Here is a 21,158-nt window from a genome sequence, read left to right on the forward strand (position 1 = left end):
TCTGTGTGGCTTTGGACAAGTTCCTTCACCTTTCTGTGCCTCAGTTTTTTCATATGTAAATTGAAGAGAATAACAGTACTCCCTTCATAGGGAAGTTGTGAAGATGAAATGAGATAACACATGTGCCTGGCACAGAGTAAACCCTCAGTAAGTAATAATGATCATTATTATTATGTTTTATAAATTTATTTATTTATTTATTTATTTTCGGCTGTGTTGGGTCTTCGTTGCTGCGTGCGTGGACTTTCTCTAGTTGCGGTGAGCAGGGGCTACTCTTCATTGCAATGCACTGGCTTCTCATTGCGGTGGCTTCTCTCGTTGTGGAGCATGGGCTGTAGGTGTGTGGGCTTCAGTAGTTGTGGCGTGAGGGCTCAGTAGTTGTGGCTTGCGGGCTCTAGAGCACAGGCTCAGTAGTTGTGGTGCACACGGGCTTAGTTGCTCCACGGCATGTGGCATCTTCCCAGACCAGGGCTCAAACCCGTGTCCCTTGCATTGGCAGGCAGATTCTTAACCACTGTGCCACCAGGGAAGTCTCTGATCATTATTATTAAGTTATTAAGTAATGGGGCAGAGATTCAAACCCAGGACTGCAAATCTCCAAAGCCCAAGCTCTTTTTGCTAAGCCAGTTTGCCCCCTTGTTGTTAAACTTCTAGGATAAAATGAACCACTGTATTTTTCTTCTGCTGCAGTAGCCTTCTCAGACTTAATGATGGTGATATCTTTGCAAAACTCTGCGTGGAATGAGGTCGAGGGTTTGGAGGCACACGATGCCAGGCACAGCCCCGGGTCCCCAGGGGAAAGCCAGCGCACATCCAGGGATGGACAGGCGGCTGTGCCCGCAGGCCTCTTTGGATGGTGTCACCCATTCCTCTCCAATCAGAAAAATGAATAGCCATTGATTAAAAACCACCATTGGCCAATTATATTGTTCTGTCCCAAGAGCAAAGGATTCCATACCCAATCTTTGAATCTCATTGCTCAGGAACTGTCTTACTTCTCAAGAAATATACTTGGTAATTTAAAAAAATGTAGTAAATGACAAAATTTGGAAGCAATAATGTAGGACAGGGCTTCCCTGGTGGTGCAGCGGTTGAGAGTCTGCCTGCCGATGCAGGGGACACGGGTTCGTGCCCCGGTCCGGGAAGATCCCACATGCTGCGGAGCGGCGGGGTCCGTGAGCCATGGCCGCTGAGCCTGAGCGTCCGGAGCCTGTGCTCCGCAACGGGAGAGGCCACAACAATGAGAGGCCCGTGTACCACAAAAAATAAAATAATAAAATAAAATAAAATAAAATTTAAAAAAATGTAGAACAGACAGTGTGTGTGTGTTTCAGCCAACGCATGATTGGCCTAAAACAGACAGGCCAGCCAAGCGCCTCGACACACCCAAATGTTGTCCTTACCAGGTAGCTGAATATCAGGCTCCCTATTGCAAAGCTCAGTTTAGTTGTGAAATGTTTACTTATCCTGTGTATACAGAGAGGTCAAGCCATTGGATCTTTTTAATATTTAAACATGCAAAATGTGTGCAGTAGACTGACCTCTTAGCATAAATAGAGTTATTCCACGGGAAATTTACAACCTGATTGTCTTAATAGCAGCCGTATTTTATTTTATTATTTCTTTTTAATTAAAAATTTTTTTCAGCTATGTTGGGTCTTCGTTGCTGTGCATGGGCTTCCTCTAGTTGCGGCGAGCGGTGGCTACTCTTCATTGAGATGCACGGGCTTATCATTGCAGTGGCTTCTCTTGTTGCGGAGCGTGGGCTCTAGGCACGCATGCTTCAGTAGTTGTGGCATGCGAGCTCAGTAGTTGTGGCGCATGGGCTCTAGAGCGCAGGCTCAGTAGTTGTGGCGCACGGGCTTAGTTGCTCCGCAGCATGTGGGATCTTCCTGGACCAGGGCTCGAACCCGTGTCCCATGCATTGGCAGGCGGAGTCTTAACCACTGCACCACCAGGGAAGTCCCAGCAGCCATATTTTAAAATAACTTACCAGGAAGTTGTGTTAGGTAGTACAGTATTGAGTGATAGCAGTGTCATTTTTTTAAATCTTAAATTCATTATGAGAAAAGTTACCAGGTGTCATTATAAACAGAGTAGAACCTATGTTCCAATATGTTTCATAATTGTAGTGTGACAAATTATTAAACTATAAAATGCTTTCTAGGACTCTCTGGCTGAAAAATTTTGAAAGTAGTATGTCTCTATTTTGTTGTGGTTCCTAAAGTTATTTCCATAATATTCCATAGGTCAGAGCAAGCTTCATGGTCCTGAGTCTCATATTCTTTACCTGTAAAATGAAACAGTTGTACTCATTTCATCTCTTGGGTTCTTTCTTTATGATTTTCTGATTAAATGTCTACTCACTGAGTGATTATGGGACTTGCAGATTTAACTACATATTGGTCTGATAGCATGTTTTCTACTTTTCATAATTATATCTCAAAAGTTTAACTCCTTAAAACTCAATAAATAATTGTTTCAAAGTATTAATTGGAATTTTTTTTTCTCCTGCAGCTGAATCATCTCTTGTTCCTTTTGTCCCCTACTCCAATGGTACTCCAGGCAAGATTTTGAAAAAATTTAAACCTAGATTTACCCCAATTTGTTAAGTTTTTGATTTAATTATACCTTTGTCTTGTCATTTTTCCTCGGGACAAAAGAGGTTGAAACTACAAGCTTAAATGGTAAGAATTTTTCTGTAGCAAGTGAAAATTGATAACCCTTAATATGAATATAAGTATAATGAATGGTGTTGAAGGTTTCCTTATTCAAATAACAAACACAAACAAACACAAAAAATCCCCCAGACCATCGACCCTGGAGAGCAACCTAAACTTTCTGGTTAAATGATAAAATGCTTATTGTGGAAGGAGGACAGCCATACACCATTTCTAACTGTGCTGTGAAAGGAAAGAAATATCGATCACATTTTGAGAGCTCTGGTTGCTCTGCAACACGATGCGAACACACTTTACAGGACACATTGTTTAAATGGGAAAAGTCACATCCAGTGACTTTAATGTGATTCAGCCTAGATTTAGAGGCACAAAGTCTTCAGAGACAGCCTTTTTTTTACAGATGATTTTATCAATTTTAAAATAGTATGAAATGAAAAAAAAATCTGGCTTCATGCTAGGGAAAAGGGCAAAGAATTGGGCTATAATCGAGGGAGGTGGGCAGGGCAGCACGTTCTGTTCCCTTTCTCTTTGGGTAGACAGCCTTCCATCTTATTGCAGTCAAAACCCAACACTTTTCACAATCCCTTAGTTAAGATGAAATCTCACCATGTGGTTGGTGGTTAAGGAGCTAAACAATCATAGATGCAACTCATGCCAGTCAAAACTGGTTTAAATTCACATTTGGTCCAGTGGGAAGGAAAGACATTATCTTTTTTTTTTTGCGGTACGCAGGCCTCTCACTGTTGTGGCCTGTCCCGTTGGGGAGCACAGGCTCCAGACGCACAGGCTCAGCGGGCATGGCTCATGGGCCTAGCCGCTCCACGGCATGTGGGATATTCCCGGACCGGGGCATAGACCCGTGTCCCCTGCATCGGCAACTGGACTCTCAACCACTGCACCACCAGGGAAGCCCAAGACATTATCATTTTTATGTGCAATTACTTTTTACAGTGAAAAAACATCTTTAAAATCGCCTTGGCAGTAGTTTTTGGATCCCATTTGTGTGGGTTTTTTTTTTTTTTTTTTAAGTGTAATAATATAGTACAGGCCTTTTTTTCCCCCTTAAAGTTTCATCCAGAATAATAAATTCTAGAAGGATTTTCATTTAAAGAAATACCAATAGGGTAGATTTTAAATTGGATTTTAAGTGAAACGATCAAAATGAGATTTCCTTAAAAGTTCGTTGAATATCATGTTCAAGAACTCCAAATTTAAACTAGAATTTCTTAACGATTGTTTTATAAGAGTATACCTTTAGGTACAAATGCATTAAGCATCTATAGGGCTATGTATAATATTAAAGTTACTACTAACTACGGAAATGTCATATCCCTTAGAGACTTTCATTATAATAGAGAAAAAAAGGGGACAAAATGTTAAACAACATAAATGGGTTTATTTAAATCTAATGATTATAGGAGTGCTGCTATGTTTTAGACACGTAAAACGTGTTCAGGAAACACAGTTTTAAATTAATGAATACTTGCTCAGGAATGGTCTGCGTGGGTTGGGGAATGGCTAGTGTTGTGAAGGGGTGGACCGGTTGGCTTTTGCAAAAGTCTCTAACTTCTCCAGGATTTGGGGAAAAGTGAAATGTTTAAGGAACTTAGGAAGATGCATGTATTTGTTAACCATGTCAATAGCTGTGCTAATTTTTATTATTTTATTTCAGATGCTACTTCGAGCGTATTATCTACTTTGAACAAAACAGGTAATGTCAAGTTATTTCTAAATATGATAACTTGTCTTCTGTGGCTTCTTGAGTTTCTCACTTGTGTGGTCTTCTGGGTTAGTAAAAGTTGTCTCCTTGCCCATTTCCTATGACTCCAACTGTTGATTTATTACTCGTTTTACTTTGACATTGAACTATAATTCTGGTGTCACCACACTCCTGAGCTTCCAAACTCTTATGGCTATAGCACTCCGTTTAAAATAACACTTACAATTTTTTTGATTACAGTAGTAATACATCTTAACTCATAAAAAATGGGGAATATAGAAAAATGCAAAGAAGAAAATAGCAGTCATCTTTAATGTTACTTTCCTAAGACTATTACTGTTAATAACTTGGTATATTTCCATTCAGTATCATATATATATATATATATATATACACACTATGTATATATATAACAAAATAGTCATAGTTTACATAAATTTTTGTATCTTGCCCTTTTGACTTCATATTAAATTATAAGTATTTTCCAGCATCCCTTACTATTAATGACTTGATAATATTCCGTCGTGTACCATATGTGAACATTAAATTTGTTTCTACTTGCTTTTTTTTGTTTTTGTTGCACTGTGCAGCATGCGGGATCTTAGTTCTCCAACCAGGGATGGAACCCGTGCCCCCTGCAGTGGGAGTGCAGAGTCTTAACCATTGGACTGGGAAGTCCCTGTTTCTACTTTTTAAATAGAAATTGTTGCAGTGAACATCCTTGTGCCAACATCTTTGCATTTCTCCCTGATTTTTGTAGAATGCTCTTCAAGGATTGGACTTATTTGGGTCAGCATTATGAATATTTTAAGGCCCTTGATACCAACTGCCCAAGTACCTTCTAGAAAAGTTGCACCCAACAACATTCCTGTCTGCAGTGGATGAGAATGTCTTTGTAACCGTACCTTTGCCTAGAGCTGAGACTATGTCATATACTATTAGATTTTCCTCTCAATTCCTTAGGTTCTATTTTGCATCTTTTCATATTTGTGAGGTTGAACATTTTTCCCCCAAAGCATTTTTTTACTGGAATCAGAAGTTCATTTCACAGCTGTGTTTTGTTTGCTCTGGAAAGGAAAGTGTCAGGGCAAAACAAAATAATATATTAAAAGGATTCTTAATAGTAATGCAAAATGCTGTCAGCTTTTATAATTACCACCGATCATCGCCCATGGGTCTTTCACACACTGAAACAGAAGCTTGTCAATAACACATACAGACATGAGATTTCTGAAACTGTCAGGATAACGTCATCATTCTTAAGTGTTTCTCCAAGGTCTGAGCTTTGTGTTTTCTTCAGAACTTGCTACTCACCCTAGGAGACAGACCTTCTTTGTAAGTCTGTGCCTGGAACACAGTCTCTTCTAACTGGCCATCCTTACAGTAAGGATTTCTGAGCCTGGTTCTCTATTATCTGGGAAATAAGCCATGGGCTCTGTTCCCAAAGCGTGTCGGGAAGATATTTCTAAGGTTCGTTTCTTCAGAGTGTGTTAATATTTGCCTGTGAGTCATTGACTTGGAACAATTCTGTCCTGGTTCTGCTGTGAGCTTGTTGGATGACTGTAGTTGGATAGTCTCAACCTCTCTGAGAATAATTTTATCTATCAATAATATTATATTATTACTATTAACTCCTAAAGAAGGTAGCAGGACACTGTTGATATTCGGGTATAGTAGCAATATTTTGATAGTAGATCCTGTGTTTACTATTTCCATTCATTTTTATTCTGAATCACCTGCTCCTTACAACCTATCACCCAAAGGTCCTGATAGTGACTTAATTCTGCATATCTGAAGTGTAAGTTCACATTAAGTTGTCTAGCAGCAGCTCATGGAAACTGCAGTAGAATTATGCAGGCAGTGGGGTAACAGGAATGATCTAACTGGGTAAACGTATGAATCCGAATCCAGACCCACCCTCTGCCAATGCTATATGATCTGAGTATGTAATTCTCATTCATTCTGCTGCTGAGATGACCAATAGTGTCTTAAATGTGTCAACAGTGTGATTTTCTTAGCAGTTCACTAAAATGATACTCATGGCAAATTGTTTTTAAAAAATAACAATTCTGCTCTAATATTTAAATTGCTTCTTTGCAGAAAAAACTAAAATCACTATAGTAAAAACCTTCAATGCATCAGGTATGACTTATTATCAATATCAAGACTTTCTTTTTTTATAACTAAAGTAAAATTAAACAAATGGCTGGTGTTTATGTTTTCTTTCTCTTTTTTCCTGTCTTTTAAAAATGAAATCTGTTCTTCATGTGTAGGTGTTTATGCACTGGGTACCTTAAATTGTACTAAGTGTTTGGGGGTTATATAATAATGATCAGACACAATGCCCGCCCTCTAGAATCTTCTAATCTATGAAGAGAGACAAGGCAAACAGATAACCAGCATGAACATGTGTGCAGATAAAGGCAATGATTTCACAAGTGTTTCTGACATGGATAAGAATCATGAGAGATAGAAGGGCTGGTGCTAATGATTATCAGTGAGATGCAATTTATGAAGGAAAGATTCTTAGAGGAGTGAACCTCAAACTCTTTTTAAATCAAATAAGGGATGTACTACTAAGTGCCTGTTACAAGATTAAGGATACATGATTTGCTTAACAAAGGCTTCCAGTTGATTTAAAGCAGGGGTTGGCAAACTATGGCCTGTGGGCCAAATATGGCCCACCACCTGTTCTTGTAAATAAAGTTTTATTGGAACACTGCCATGCCCATTTGTGTACACATTGTCTATGGCTACTTTCCCGCCACAAGGAATAGTAGAGTAGCTGCAACAGAGACTATATGACACACAAAGCCTAAAATATTTACAATAGGGTTGGCCCATTACAGCCAGAGTTTTCTCGCTCATGATTTAAAGGCTGACCTGTGGCCATGTACTTGGAGGAAATTATGGATAACAGCCCTAGCAATAGGAAAGAAATTCTCAGTATGAATGAGTAGCAAAAGATACGCATCACTGGAAACAAAGGTGCTACTAAAATTTGGAGAAAGATGAGAGATGGAGATGATAGAATGAAAAGCTTAGTAAGCAATAGACCAATGTTTGACCAAGAACATTAAAGCATTACTATCCATAGTAATCTATAGTATTTGCATAGTGTATGTTTCCAGTGAGTTATATCCATAAGCAAGTATATTTAAAATGAAATCTTTCTCTTTTGGTGTGGGTAACATTGCTGCAGAACAATATAGAAATCTACATGTCAGGTAACTTTTGGCACCTAAATTCAGTTCGCTCACAGAATCAAAACTCTTAGCTGAAACGTGATGCCTACACACCAAATGTCAACTAAGTCATTCTGGCAGGAACCACATCGCATGCACTAACTCAAATTATAATTTTAGTTTGTGTCCAAACTAGTTCTCTTAGGGAAGAATTAAGCACTCATAAAGTACTATAGAAATAAAATAGCAATCAGGCATTGCATACGTTAATTCTGACCAAACCAGACCTAACAGGGACATCAGAATATTTCTTAATGTGACAACCTTCTCCCCTTGGCAGTCTGCTAATACATTATCAGCATTTGCCCCTCACATTTATTATGGATTTCTTATACTTTGCCAAAAGGATGAAATTAATGAAGGGAAGATTCTCAGCAGAGTAAATCAAATCAAAGAAGAGATGTACCTCTCCTTTCACCAAAGGAGAAAGTATTTCTCAGGTTAATACGTATGAAGTATTTTTTCTAACATGGCTTACTTCACCTCCCATTCGTCTCTGCCTCCTTTGTATGCCTACGTCATCTGTTGTACTGGCCATCACTCCATCTTGCCCTCACTGTAACTTTTTATTTACTGGCCAGTATCACTCACTAGATTGTAAGCTTGTTGAGGGCAGGGTCTGTATCTGGAACCTCCCAAAGCCTATAGAATAAGGTAGGTGCTCAGCAAACATTTTTTGAATTTTGTAGTTTTTGCCCATGTGAAATGACCTCATGACATTGATGTTATTTCATACATACATTTGCATAAGGAGCTAAGACCAGCATTAGAGTGTTCATGGACTCCCCTGCCTAGGAAAGGAAGGAGGACCTATGAGTAAGGAAGGGCTATTTCATATAAAGTCTCTATACTCGATTGTATTCATGCTGTTCCTTTTATATTGGACAGAAGAGGGATTAATTGGGAATGGGACAAAGAAATTTTAGGGAGTAGGGGATCAGACACTGGCATACTAAAGAATAGTAGAGTCCAGTTCCATAATTGAACTACTAAGAAATGAAAATTCTCATTCCTTTAGTCTTTGTGGAATTCATCCAGCCAATTATATCCAACATGTAATATTTTGGGTACACGCTTAATGCTTGAATTTGTGAATTCTCTTAATGTAGTATGTAAGTGCAGGTGTTTACATGCTTAACCCGCTGTGTTGTGTTTTCTTTGCAGGTGTCAAACCCCAGAGAAATATCTGCAATTTGTCATCTATTTGCAATGACTCAGGTTAGTTCTTTTATACACTACACATTACCAGGTAAATTAGCTCCACAGAGAAATGGTTTGTTTTCCTGCCGTTGAGTATGTGATGTGTGCCCCTCTGATTTATCTCCTTTCATCACACCTGGCTACTAAGAGTCTCGAATGAAAACAAAAGCAAATTTTAGATCAGGCTGAAAGTGAGATAATGGGTTAACTTCCTTAATATGAGAACATGAAGCTCTGCACCAAATATTTTTCACCATAGCTTTAAATCCATAGCTAATGCCCTTAGAGTTGATTTATGAACATAATAATGAACTTAATTATTGAAAGCCAGTTCTTATATATAATATCCTCAAGGTTTTCCATAGGACCTTAAGTATTATAACTTAGAAACAGGATGTTGTCTTTTGCTAAAAATAAAACAAACCACTCTACTAGAATGTTGAAAATCCTACGTACACCTAGTTTAATTGGACGCTAATTGCAGTAGTACCCATAGTGTATTTTGCCATCTCTAACTAGACTGTGCACTATTTTTAAAAATCAAGATGGCAGTCGCTTGAGAACATGCTTTTTTTTTTTTTTTTTTTTTTTTTTTTTTGCGGTCCGCGGGCCTCTCACTGCTGTGGCCTCTCCTGTTGCGGAGCACAGGCTCTGGACGCGCAGGCTCAGGGGCCATGGCTCACGGGCCCAGCCGCTCCGCGGCATGTGGGATCCTCCTGGACCGGGGCACGAACCCGTGTCCCCTGCATCGGCAGGCGGACTCTCAGCCACTGCGCCACCAGGGAAGCCCAGAACATGCTATTTTTGAAATGGGAATATTTTCCCTTCTGCCGTGGGCCAGAAGGAATGAAACAACCACTTTTCTGACGTTGCTTTGGCTCTCTGGGGTCCCTTCCTTATTAAAACCAATGAAAGAGATGTGAAAAACAGAAAAACATGGTATGGCAGGTCAGAACTGGACCATGGGAAGAAAGAAGAGAAAGGTGGCAAAGTATTTTATAATATTGAAGTCTTAGTGTAGCTCCAGTGATACAAAAAAGCCAATCATAGGAATGTTTTCCTTTTATTCTGTTCCTTTTAACAGTTTAATAATTTGTTTGAAAAACATAGGAAACAATTTCAAGTGAAGTAAGTTAAGGTTGGATAGTTTAGAAAACAAGAAAACTTCCATTGAAAGAATGTTCCACAGACACTTTCTGTTTATGTGATTGTGAGGTTTACTTACATGAGCTTTCTGCTGATAGTATGCTCCAGGTCGAATATAGCAGGAAAGTGTTAGCTGGCTTTGATTAAAGGGAGAAGAAACTTGTTGGATACATTTCACTTTCATATATTGTGGAACTCTCTTCTCTCCTCCTTCTCCTCTCCCTCCTCTCTTACCCTTCCCTTTACTGAATTCTCCATAATTTCGTTATTTTCATGCTTCATCTATGTTTTGGACTGGTGACTAATGTCTAGCTTAGTGTTATGTCTACATGATGTTTGATAACTGAAAATTGAACATTAAGTCAAAAAAAAAAACTGGTCATCTTGAGTAACAGATGCCAGGAAGCTGGTTAGAGTAATGTTTTCCCCAGTTAAGCTACTGAATTGACCATTTGTTTTAGTGTCTGGTGAAAACAGCCTCTTCAGGGGACCTACTGTTTTGTCACCAGAAATTCCACGATATCCTGCCAGAAACTAGAAACCTTCACTTCTTGCAGATTCCAATCTGGGTTCATTAAGGGAAATGGAGGCTGGTGAAAAAACTGCGAGCTGACCAGGTAGAGTTAGGCTGAGAGTCAGAAGGTGGTTGCTTCCTGGTTGCTCTGCTACCCCTGTGCGCCCAGCACATTCTTGAAACTCAGCATGTGCTGAATAAGACTGAGGGATGAACTTGGAGAATGGAGAGGTGAGGGAGAAAAATTGTGGGTGCCAGCACACACACACAGGCACTAAATAAGTTTTTAAAAGCTAAGATTTTTGCAAAAATGTACGAGTAATTCTATGCATGTATCAATTATCTTTTCTTTTTAAATTTATTTTTGGCTGTGTTGGTTCTTCGTTGCTGTGCGCGGGCTTTCTCTAGTTGCGGCGAGCGGGGGCTACTCTTCGTTGCGGTGCGCGGGCTTCTCATTGCGGTGGCTTCTCTTGTTGAGGAGCACGGGCTCTAGGCACGCGGGCTCAGTAGTTGTGGCACACGGGCTCAGTAGTTGTGGCTCGTGGGCTGTAGAGCGCAGGCTCAGTAGTTGTGGCGCACAGGCTTAGTTGCTCCGCGGCATGTGGGATCTTCCCAGACCAGGGCTCGAACCCGTGTCCCCTGCATCGGCAGGTGGATTCTTAACCACTGCGCCACCAGGGAAGCCCCATCAATTATCTTTACTTTTAATAATTATGTAGTGCATTAATTGAAATTTCAGTATCATTATGCAGAGTTTGAGGTTCTCAGTAGAAAGGTTGCTGGAATAGATAAATCATGTTAATCACTGGCCTAGTGGCGTTGTCAGCCATTTTAAGGGGAAGTGGACCACTGGGTCCTTGGCTGTGGGAATCAGTTGTACTTTGTAGTGCAATGAAAGATGAGACGGGGTGGCCTTCCACCCTCTAGCTCAGGAGTTGGCAAACTACTGCGCATAGTCCAAATAATAGCCTGCCACATGTTTTCGTAAATAAAGTTTCCTGGGAGCACAGCCATGCCATTCATTTATATACTGTCTATGGCTGCTCTTACACTACAACCGCAAAGTTGAGTAGTTTCGACCGAGAACCTATAGCCCACAAAACCTCAAATATTTACTTTCTGATCTCTTACCAAAAAAGTTGGCTGCACCCTGCTCTAGTTTATATGATATCCTTGCCCTTCTGATCAGGAGGCCAGTTTTTTGTCTCTGTAGATTATGAAGTGCACACAGCGTACTTCTGTTAAGGAGTCTCTGTTTTGTCTCCAGATAGAGCCAAAGCCCTTCCGAGTATACCCTGCAGGAAATGGCATTGACTGAAATTGAGTTCAGTGTTTCCCAAGGCGAGCGTTTTCAGAACAGGGTTTTCTGGCATTTCTGGGACGAAAGCCACAGTGAGTTTTTCAGCTGAAGAAAGGATTTGCTCTGCATTCTGTTCAGGTTTCAAAGCAAAATCTCAACTTTGCTCCTAGGAAAGATAGTGCATTTTGTCGCTGTATTTTATTTTATTTTATTATTATATATTTTTTAAATTTTCATCTGGTAGCTGTATTTTAAAACGAAAAAGAAAAACCCAAAATGGCAAGGAATAAATAGACTTTCATAAGGCTGTGTAACTGCTGAGAAATCCTTTTTCCCTCCCTCCCATGTCTCCCATAACTGCAGCTATAACAGCTTAAAATGATTTGCAGTGTTAGAGCCACAGTTCCCCAGTTAACATCATTAAGGGAAACAAAGTCCTGATGCGAAGCACATAGATAGGGATAAAATTTCTTGACAAGGGGACAAGTTTTTTGTTTTTCTGCATTGCCACATAACATGTATAGTTGATATTTTCTGAAAATTATACTGATTGATAATCGTTGGGTAACTTTCTGATAGAAAAGCAATTAAATGTGAATAACAAAGAATTTGATGAAATTGTTTATAAAGTAATCCGATAATATTTTTCTGTATTGTATTAATCCTCAAACTCTAAGGATGCAAGTTTCAAATTTCTTTTTGAAAATTTATTTTTAGCCTTTTTTAGAGGTGAGGTCATGTTTCAATATGATGAAGAAAGCAATGTTACCCAGGTAGGTTTTAAAGATTTTTTAATTGCAGTTTAAAAAGTGAATTTTCATGTATTTAAAGATTTAAGGTTCAAATTATTTCTGATATTTAGCATATTTACTTTTATCACCAAATTTAAATAAAGTACGTGTTGTTGAAACATTAGCTTTGTTGACAGGGCTTGACTTCATGATAATCATGGTATTTTGTTAAAAATTATATTTTAGTTTTCACTAGGTTTGATGCTGAATAGAGTGTTTATATGATACAGTTCTATTGCCAGTCAAAATTTAAAATTATATTAGAAACTCCTAGCAGTAAGAAATGTAATATATTGAACCTAAAAATTGTCTTCTCAGTCTGATCCTGTTCACCCCATGGGGGATTCAGACACAGTAGTATCAGCCTTCCCATAACCTAGACTGGTTCAGAAGATTCCAGCTAAATATGGTTTGTTAATTAAGTAAATATTTCCTGAGCACCTACTATGTACCAGGCAATGAGCTAGGTGCTAGAAATGCAGTGATGGTTGCTACCAAGTGTCCCTTTTTACATTCACATAGAGAACTTTAATTGTGTTCTTTTGGGGGAACCCTTGGGACAACAAAAGATAGAAATGAGCACATCAGACTCGCTGATTCAGAATATTTTTTTAAGGAAAACATAAAAACAAAAACTGACTCAGCCAATATATATTTGATCGTTTGCTAGACAATATTCCATGCAGTTAGGAATCACAGTCTTTGGGGTGTAGTTCTTTGGGCGCCCAGCAAAACTGAAGAACAGCTTCTTCTTAGAAAATGTTATAAAACAAAACAATATTTGTTGTATTCTTAATGATTTTGTGCTTCTAGCAGAATCAAGTTATGGCTAATGGCACCTCAACTGGAATCCTGTCTCTAAGGGAATTGAAGTGAGTAATCAATCTGCTGTTTGATTTAAAACTTAAGACATCAACTATGGAAAGATACTTGTTGCGCTATCTATACTTTTGGAAACTGAGAATAGGAAAGAGACAGACCCCAGAGGTCATAAAGAATTGGTTCTTGAGATCTTTGCAAACTAACCATAGTCACCCGTCTTCAACTAATATCCCTGTGAGGCTGTTCTCTTTGATGCTATCGAATTATGTAAGAGTGTCACCAAACCAGATTCGTTTTGTCCAGTGCACAGCAAGCCAAAACACTGAGAAGCCAAGGTTTGCGGCAAAGAGAAGGGTTTATTCCCAAGGCAGACACATGAGGAGAACAAGTCTCAGATCTGCCTCCCCAAAGGCCAGGGACTTGGGGTATTTATGAGGTAAAGAATAAAGTGGCAGGGCAGTCTGCGACTGGGGAGCGTGGGGAGCATGGGGAAAGGTGACTGGAAAAAGGTGGGTAATCTTTGTTCTGTGCAGGTGTTACTAAGCTACAGACCTCTGCATGTTCAAAAATGGAGGCGCGTAGCACCATCTGAGGGTGGAGTTTTCAGCCCTCTGATGCCGAGGACATCGGACACTCGCGCATGCCCACTTGGAGGGTCAGGGGTCCTATCCCGTCTTAACCAGTTCAGCTAGAACTAGACACAGCTGACTCCAAGTTCCTGGAAAACAACTCGGAAAAACATCTTATTGTTTAGGCTACACGCTGCTTGGAAGACATGCAGGTCTTAAAAGGACTTTGATTAGCGAAGGCAGGTTATAGGCGAAATGGATTTGACTAATAATTACCCACGGTTTCAAGAGCTCCATTTGAAATGGTATTTGGGTTTTAATATGATTTGGTAGCCAATCAGGTTGAAATAAGAGTTCAAGGTAGGACTCCATGTATACCATTTACTCATGCTTTCATGAGGCACTGGTCATTCAAAAGTCAGAGAGAGGTCTTTGTTAAGTAGACCTCAGTTTACAAGGGTAAGCACAGATAGTAAGAAATGCATTACAAATAAATGCTCCTAGTTAGACAATAGGTCAAAATGTCGGCCAGCAGACAGTCTCACCTTGACTGTCACAGGTGAAATTCATCCACTCTCAACCTTGCTATTATCTTTCAAAAGAGATTTTCGTAAACTTTTGAACCAAATCCAGAAGCTCTGAGGAGTATCTGTGATGACACTGAAGAGAAAAACTTTTCCAAGGTATCAATAAAAACAAAACACATGTGATAGGAAACATGTTTTTAAACTCACAAGTTCGTAAATAGAACACAACCTAGCATACTTGTAAGTAATTCGTTTTAATTGCTAGACTTGAAATATAGATGAGTTCATTTAAAGCCACCAAGCATTTGTTGAACACCTACTATGTGCTAAGCATTGGGGATACAAATGGGGATAAACCCAACTCTCTGAGATAGAAAACTGGGTCTAGAGCAGTGGTTCTCAGCCCTGACTGTATATTAAAATCACCTGGGGAGCTTTTAAAACGCCTGCTATGCAGGCACACTCCATAACAATTAAATCGGTATTCGGGGCCTGAGTTGCAGGCATTGGTGTTTTTGAAAACTCCCTAGGTGGTTCCAGCACGAGACCAATTTTGAGAAGCAGGAATCTAGAGTCTGATGGGAAAGAAGCAGGAAGTAAACAAATGATAACAATACAGTATAATCCCTGCAATGAAGGTGACACGTACAGGCTACCAAAGGATGTTCTGAGTGTCTGAATATGGAGTAGGCAGAGTAGTTGGACATGACTGGAGTGGCCAGGGAAACCCCAGAAAGAAGGTGGCCTCTGAGCACAGTTCTGCAGGAGCAGCTCCTGCCAGCTTGAAAAGCTAGCTGACTACTGTTGCCACGATACTTCTCTTCTCTCCAGACCTTCCCTGGAGCCAAGAACTATTGTCCAGTCCTTAGAGCAGGATTTCTCAGCCTCAGCACTGTTGACATTTGGGGCCTGATCATTCTTTGTTATGTGGGGCTGTGCTGAGCATTGTAGGATGTGTAACAGATCCCTGGCCTCTACCCACTAGATGCAGGGAGCACCCTGCCCCCAACTGTGACAATCAAAAATGTCTCCAGATATTGCCAGATGTCCCTGGGGGCGGGCAGAGTCACCCCAGTTGAGAATCGCTGCCTTAATGTGAGTTCTTTAACTAGATTTCTTTCATCCTAAGTTCCTGTGAATCTCTGCCACATTGAAGAAATAAAACTGTTGTTGGAGTGGGATTGGAGGAGAGAAATGAGGGAAATTCCTAAAGAAGGTTGTGAGGAGGGGAAGGCAGGGCTGGGGAGTGCTAGAGGGCAGGTGGGGTCAGTTGGAGAGAGAATGAGTTCAGAAATCAGAGACAGAGGGCCCCCGGGGTGAGTGGCTGGCCCCTCTCAGAAATTTTGCTTCCGGCCAGCTCTTCCTCTGGCCCTTTGCCAGAAGCAGCTGCCTGGGGGTTGCAGTAGCCTAATGAAATAAGATTGTTCAACCATAATTTATATCCTGCTGTTGGCTAGAACCGATACAGCTTCTGTCTGGTTAGTTTCCCTTGTCATAAATAATGAATTTTTCCCACCTAGGAATCTCTTGTTATACCCAGTATTTCTTCAGAGTGAGCACTGCAAGCAATAAATACCATATGCTTAATTTAATTGCTAAAAATCTAACTTGTTTTGAACTTAACATCACCAATGATCTCCTTCATGTCAATTTCTCATTTTATTAACAGACGATCAGAACTCAACAAAACCCTGCAAACTTTAAGTGAGGTAATCATAGTACATCCTGTATTTGTTTATAATTATTGTTATTATTTGGGGGAGAGCATGGAGTTCTGTGCTCCTGAGGAGATACGTATTCAAATTACCCCAAATCTGTCATGTATAAGAATGAATGGGCTAGTTGCATTACTCCAAAAATCAGAACTAGGCTCAATGGGTGGACATTACAAGGGGGTAGATTTTCCTGTAAGTAAAACCAAGTTTCTTAAAACCAGGGCTCCAGGAGAATGAGCTCCCTTGTGTGGTAATGAGTTTCCTGACACTAGAGGTATCCAAGTAGAGCCTGTATTGGCCTGAATAGCTTTGCTCATATGTCATTAATCTGGTAGGAATGTGAATTGGATGATTCCTAGGGGTCCTTGTGGTTTTAAGATTCTGTGATGCTGTGATTAGTCCTGGGTCATCTTGCCTGACATTTTCAACTGTCAGACTAACATGGATTTTTTTTCCTTTTGTTTCAGACTTATTTTATAGTGTGTGCTACAGCAGAGGCCCAAAGGTCAGTCATTTTTAATACTTTTATATAAATAACCTTATTTCGCTACTCATGAGAAATAAAGTACAAGGAGTCTTAGGGTGCAAATTCGAAAGCATTCCTCTAAAATAAATACACATTAGTGACATTTTGGATATATAATTTTTTATTCTTCCAAACACATATCACTGTCATATCCATATTCTCGTTTCTTTATGAAGCACAGAGGGGTGGGTGGTGTTGGGCCATTTGCCTCTGGTTCTGTGAAGCTAAGGGTCATCAGTTCCCTTAGCCCCACAGGCCACCAATAGGACCAACAAATGGCTCCCAGTGGTCCAGTCAGGGTGAAGGCCACACAGAGAAGAAGGAACATAATATGGAGCTAGGAGAGAAAAGGAGAGAGGGGGAAGGAAAAGGTAGGAAAGAAAGACAAAAAAGAAAATAAAAAGTGTGTGCAAGGGTCGGGACTTCCCTGGTGGCGCATTGGTTAAGGATCCACCTTCCAGTGCAGGGGACACGGGTTCGAGCCCTGGTCTGGGAAGATCCCAGATGCCGCGGAGCAACTAAGCCCGTGCGCCACAACGACTGAGCCGGCACTCTGGAGCCCTCAAGCCACAACTACTGAGCCCGTGAGCCACAGCTACTGAGCCTGTGCTCTGGAGCCTGTGGGCCACAACTACTGAAGCCCACACGCCTAGAGCCCATGCTCTGCAAAAAGAGAAGCCATCACAGTGAGAACCCCGCACACCGCAACGAAGAGTAGCCCCTGCTCTCCGCAGATAGAGAAAGCCTGCGTGCAGCAACGAAGACCCAGCGCAGCCAAAAAGAAAGAAAGAAAGAAATTTATTAAAAAAAAAAAAAAGTGTGTGCAAGGATGAATCAGAGATTGCCGACAGCTATTTGAGGTTACACAGATTATCATTTGAAATTATGTCCATTGGCTGTCCTTGCTGCATAAGCCAATGGCTTTTAGGTCGATAATCTCACTACCCGAATCTTGAGCATTCTGTGAGAGTAAAAGTCCTAGAAAACAACAGTTTCTACTCATCAGACGGTTCATTGGTACAAATAAAGGCAAGTCTTCCGTGAAATTGTAGATTGGATTCCTATTCACTATATGTATTTAGTTATTTCACTTTTCATTATTTGCAACATTAAACCAAGACGAAAGTAAAAAAGAAACGGAATGTCTTAAATTCCTGGTTATCTGATGACCTGAATTGAACTGCCAGAAAGATTTTGGATTTAAGAGACCTTGCTATTCATCTAGGCTGGTATGTGAAAGGGCTCGCCTGATGGAAACGCAAATGCCTCCAGACACCGGGTGGTGTGGGTGGGTGGTAAGACTCTAGATGTCAGGATGCTTGTCTTTGCAACCAGGTTTCACCCCTGTATGTTCATGATGTGGGCAGGCAAAACGACTCAGCAGCTGTGTGTGGTCAGAGGGTCTCTGGTTTGCAGTCCCTGTGAATGTAAACCTCTATAAATTCTTCGTCCTAGAAAGTCTTTGGGGTAAAGTTCAGCCCACGATAGGTGGGTGTTTACAAGCTTATTGGGGTGACGTTGCAAGTTAACAGTGTCAGTGCCCCCTTTCCTCACTCTAAGCTTGAAAAAGCAATTACAAATATGTAGGTAGGTTTCCAGTTTAGTAACACTCTGGTTATATATATTTCTCTTTATAGCACATTAAATTGTACATTCACAATAAAACTGCATAAGACAATGAACATATGTGCTGTGATGGTTGCTTTGCAAACAGTAAAGATTCGACCGATGGGTAAGTTGTCTCTATCTTTATTGCTGTGTTCATTTTCACATGACTTTGGTGTGTTCTTTTCAAAATTGAAACTACAATGAATAAATTTACATATGTTACAGCTTTCTGTTTTGACTCTTTTGTCCTTGGGCAGTTTTTAAGGAGCTCTAAAAGGTGATTTTTCCTGCTTTCTCAGTAAAGTTTCAGTATGCTGTATTGCAAATCATGATAAAACAAACCCTACTGAGAGGGAGAATTCTGTTTGGAGTGCTCGATCGATTGCTGCTGGGATATATTTACTCCTGAATTTCTCTTAGGAGTTGCTGAAGAGCGATTGATACTGTGTGCATATAACCCCAAATTATTCACTCAATAAATATTTTTGAGCACCTACTATTTATATATACTTGTCAATATAATGGAATCCAATTTATTTTATCACCTGTTTTAGACTAATGCTCTTCAAAATCCCATCGGTGTAAGAACTGTTATACTTGACGGAGCTGAGCTTCTACCTTGCCTTATTCTTGACCATGCATTTTCTTCTTTCTTTTCTTTTTGTTTCCTGCAGAACAGTGCTGCTGTTCTGTCAGGATCCCCTGCCCTTCCTCCCCGGAAGAGTTAGAAAAACTGCAGTGGTATGTAGCAAATATGCTGACCCTTTTCCTAATAATAATAATACTTAATCGCCATGCTGGCTAAGGAATTTGAAATTTTGACGGTGAAGAAGGGCTTTCAATTTTAGGGAAAAAGCACAGTTTTCTTTTGTATGAAGTTTCCTTCACTTTAAACCAATGGTGTGCAATCTTGGTTGCACATTAGAATCACCTGGGGAGCATTGACAATATTCTGACTTCCCACAGCCTCACCAACTGAATGTGTCCTCATATTGAAAAATTTTTCCAGTGTGGTAGATGAGGAATGGTGTCTTAGTGTTATTTGTACTTCTCTTATTAAAACTGTTTGAACATTTTCTTTTCATATCTGTGGGGCCATTTTTTGTATTTTTGTGAATTGTGTGTTCATATCTTTTTCCCACTAGATATTTAATCAGTTTTTAAGAGTAATTTATATATTTCTATATTGTGGATATTAGCCCTTTGTGGTATATGTTGCAAATATTTTCTCTCCAATTTGTCAGTTATCTTTTGACTTTGTTTATGATGTTTTTGTCGTGCAAATGAAAAAAAATTTTTTTATGTAGTTAAATTTACTAATCTTTTATTTTATTGCTTGTGGATTTGGAGGCATTATTAGAAAGCCTTTCCCTAGGCCTGGCTATAGAGGAATTTACCCTTGTGTTTTTATAGTACTTGTATGGTTTCTTTTTTTGTTTGTTTTTACATTAGATCCACTTGGAATTTATTCTTATGTAGTGGGAGGTATGGGTCTAATTTAATCTTCTTCCAATGTCTATCTAGTGGTCCCAGCACCATTTATTAAAAAGTCCACCTTTTGGGGCTTCCCTGGTGGCGCAGTGGTTGGGAGTCCGCCTGCCGATGCAGGGGACACGGGTTCGTGCCCTGGTCTGGGAGGATCCCGCATGCTGCGGAGCGGCTGAGCCTGCGCGTCCGGAGCCTGTGCTCCGCAGCGGGAGAGGCCACGACAGTGGAAGGCCCGCGTACAGCCAAAAAAAAAAAAGTCCACCTTTTCCTCAGTTACCTGAGATGCCACCTTTGTCATATGCTAAATTTTGGTAGCTATTTGGGTTAAACTCCAAATGTTAGATATTAACACTGGGGGAACCAGGTGAAGCTGGTTCATGGACCCCACTTTGAGTAGTGGAGTTCTAGACTGTAGAACAGTGGTTCTCAACCCTGGCTGTGTGTTGGAATCATCTGGGGAGTTTTAAAAACACCAATGCTGGGAATTCCCTGGTGGTCCAGTGGTTAGGACTTGGCACTTTCATTGCTGGGGCCTGGGTTCAATCCCTGGTCAGGGAACTAAGATCCCACAAGCCACAGGGCACAGCGTGTACATACATGCATACATACATACATGCATACATACATACGTGCGCTGATGCCTGCCTCCCACCCGCAGAGCTAGGGATGTCATTGGTCTGGGGTGCAGCCTAGGTTTCTGGATTTTTTAAAAATTTGGCTAGTATTAGATGATGGCCCAGTGTCTTTCCAATGCATTGGTTCTTAAGAACCAATTAGAAACACATGGGGCTCTTTTAGAACTGATGTGTCAAGGTCGCCTTCTGGGGTGCTGGAAATACTCTATATTTTGATCTGGGTGGTGATGATAGAGGTGTACACATATTACAATTACAAGTTTTATAATTCTTCAAGCTCTAAATGTAAGATTAGTACAGTTTACTGTATTAGGCTATGCCTCAGCAAAGAAGCACATTAAAATGAATATGGATGCCTGCACCCACCCCAGAGATTCTCGCTCATTTGGTTTGGGCTGGGGGCCCCGGCACTGGTGCTGAAGTGCTCCAGGTTTCTAACGTATAGGTGGCATTGCCCGCCACTGCTCTGCTGCTCACCACGTACCTCACCCGGTGGGTTAAGGGCTCTGATTAGCAGAAGTGATGAGAGCAATACAGGGCAACCGCTTCATGGTTGAGCCCAGCGAATGGGAGCCCCATGCTAAGGGGTCCGGCTGCTGCAGCCCCCAGGTAATATGAAGGAAATTTAATTTACACTTCTCAAAGCACCTTTGCCACAGCTTGGCCAGATG

At 40.5% G+C, this 21,158-nt stretch overlaps 1 protein-coding gene and 1 non-coding gene across 10 annotated transcripts in view; both read left to right on the plus strand.

Annotated features, from left to right (window-relative positions):
* ADGRG2 (adhesion G protein-coupled receptor G2) overlaps positions 1–21,158 on the plus strand; it is a 71,416-nt gene that overhangs the window by 25,770 nt on the left and 24,488 nt on the right. For 2 of the 9 annotated variants that reach the window (XM_007469316.1, XM_007469324.1), the window contains exons 3-13: positions 2,518–2,565; positions 2,664–2,687; positions 4,354–4,392; positions 6,502–6,543; positions 8,811–8,864; positions 12,524–12,579; positions 13,414–13,469; positions 16,185–16,224; positions 16,698–16,735; positions 18,394–18,488; positions 19,039–19,105. In XM_007469316.1, the coding sequence (XP_007469378.1) occupies positions 2,518–2,565; positions 2,664–2,687; positions 4,354–4,392; positions 6,502–6,543; positions 8,811–8,864; positions 12,524–12,579; positions 13,414–13,469; positions 16,185–16,224; positions 16,698–16,735; positions 18,394–18,488; positions 19,039–19,105 (559 nt within the window). The remainder of the gene's footprint in view (positions 1–2,517; positions 2,566–2,663; positions 2,688–4,353; positions 4,393–6,501; positions 6,544–8,810; positions 8,865–12,523; positions 12,580–13,413; positions 13,470–16,184; positions 16,225–16,697; positions 16,736–18,393; positions 18,489–19,038; positions 19,106–21,158) is intronic. The other 7 variants (XM_007469317.1, XM_007469318.1, XM_007469320.1 and 4 more) reach the window with 7 other exon arrangements.
* Positions 20,339–20,410, plus strand: TRNAE-UUC (transfer RNA glutamic acid (anticodon UUC)). The gene has a single exon. It is a non-coding gene; the product is annotated as a tRNA-Glu (tRNA).

This window comes from Lipotes vexillifer, unplaced genomic scaffold (genome assembly GCF_000442215.2).
Source record: "Lipotes vexillifer unplaced genomic scaffold, Lipotes_vexillifer_v1.1 scaffold1442, whole genome shotgun sequence".
In the NCBI taxonomy this organism is placed as follows: Eukaryota; Metazoa; Chordata; class Mammalia; order Artiodactyla; family Lipotidae; genus Lipotes; species Lipotes vexillifer.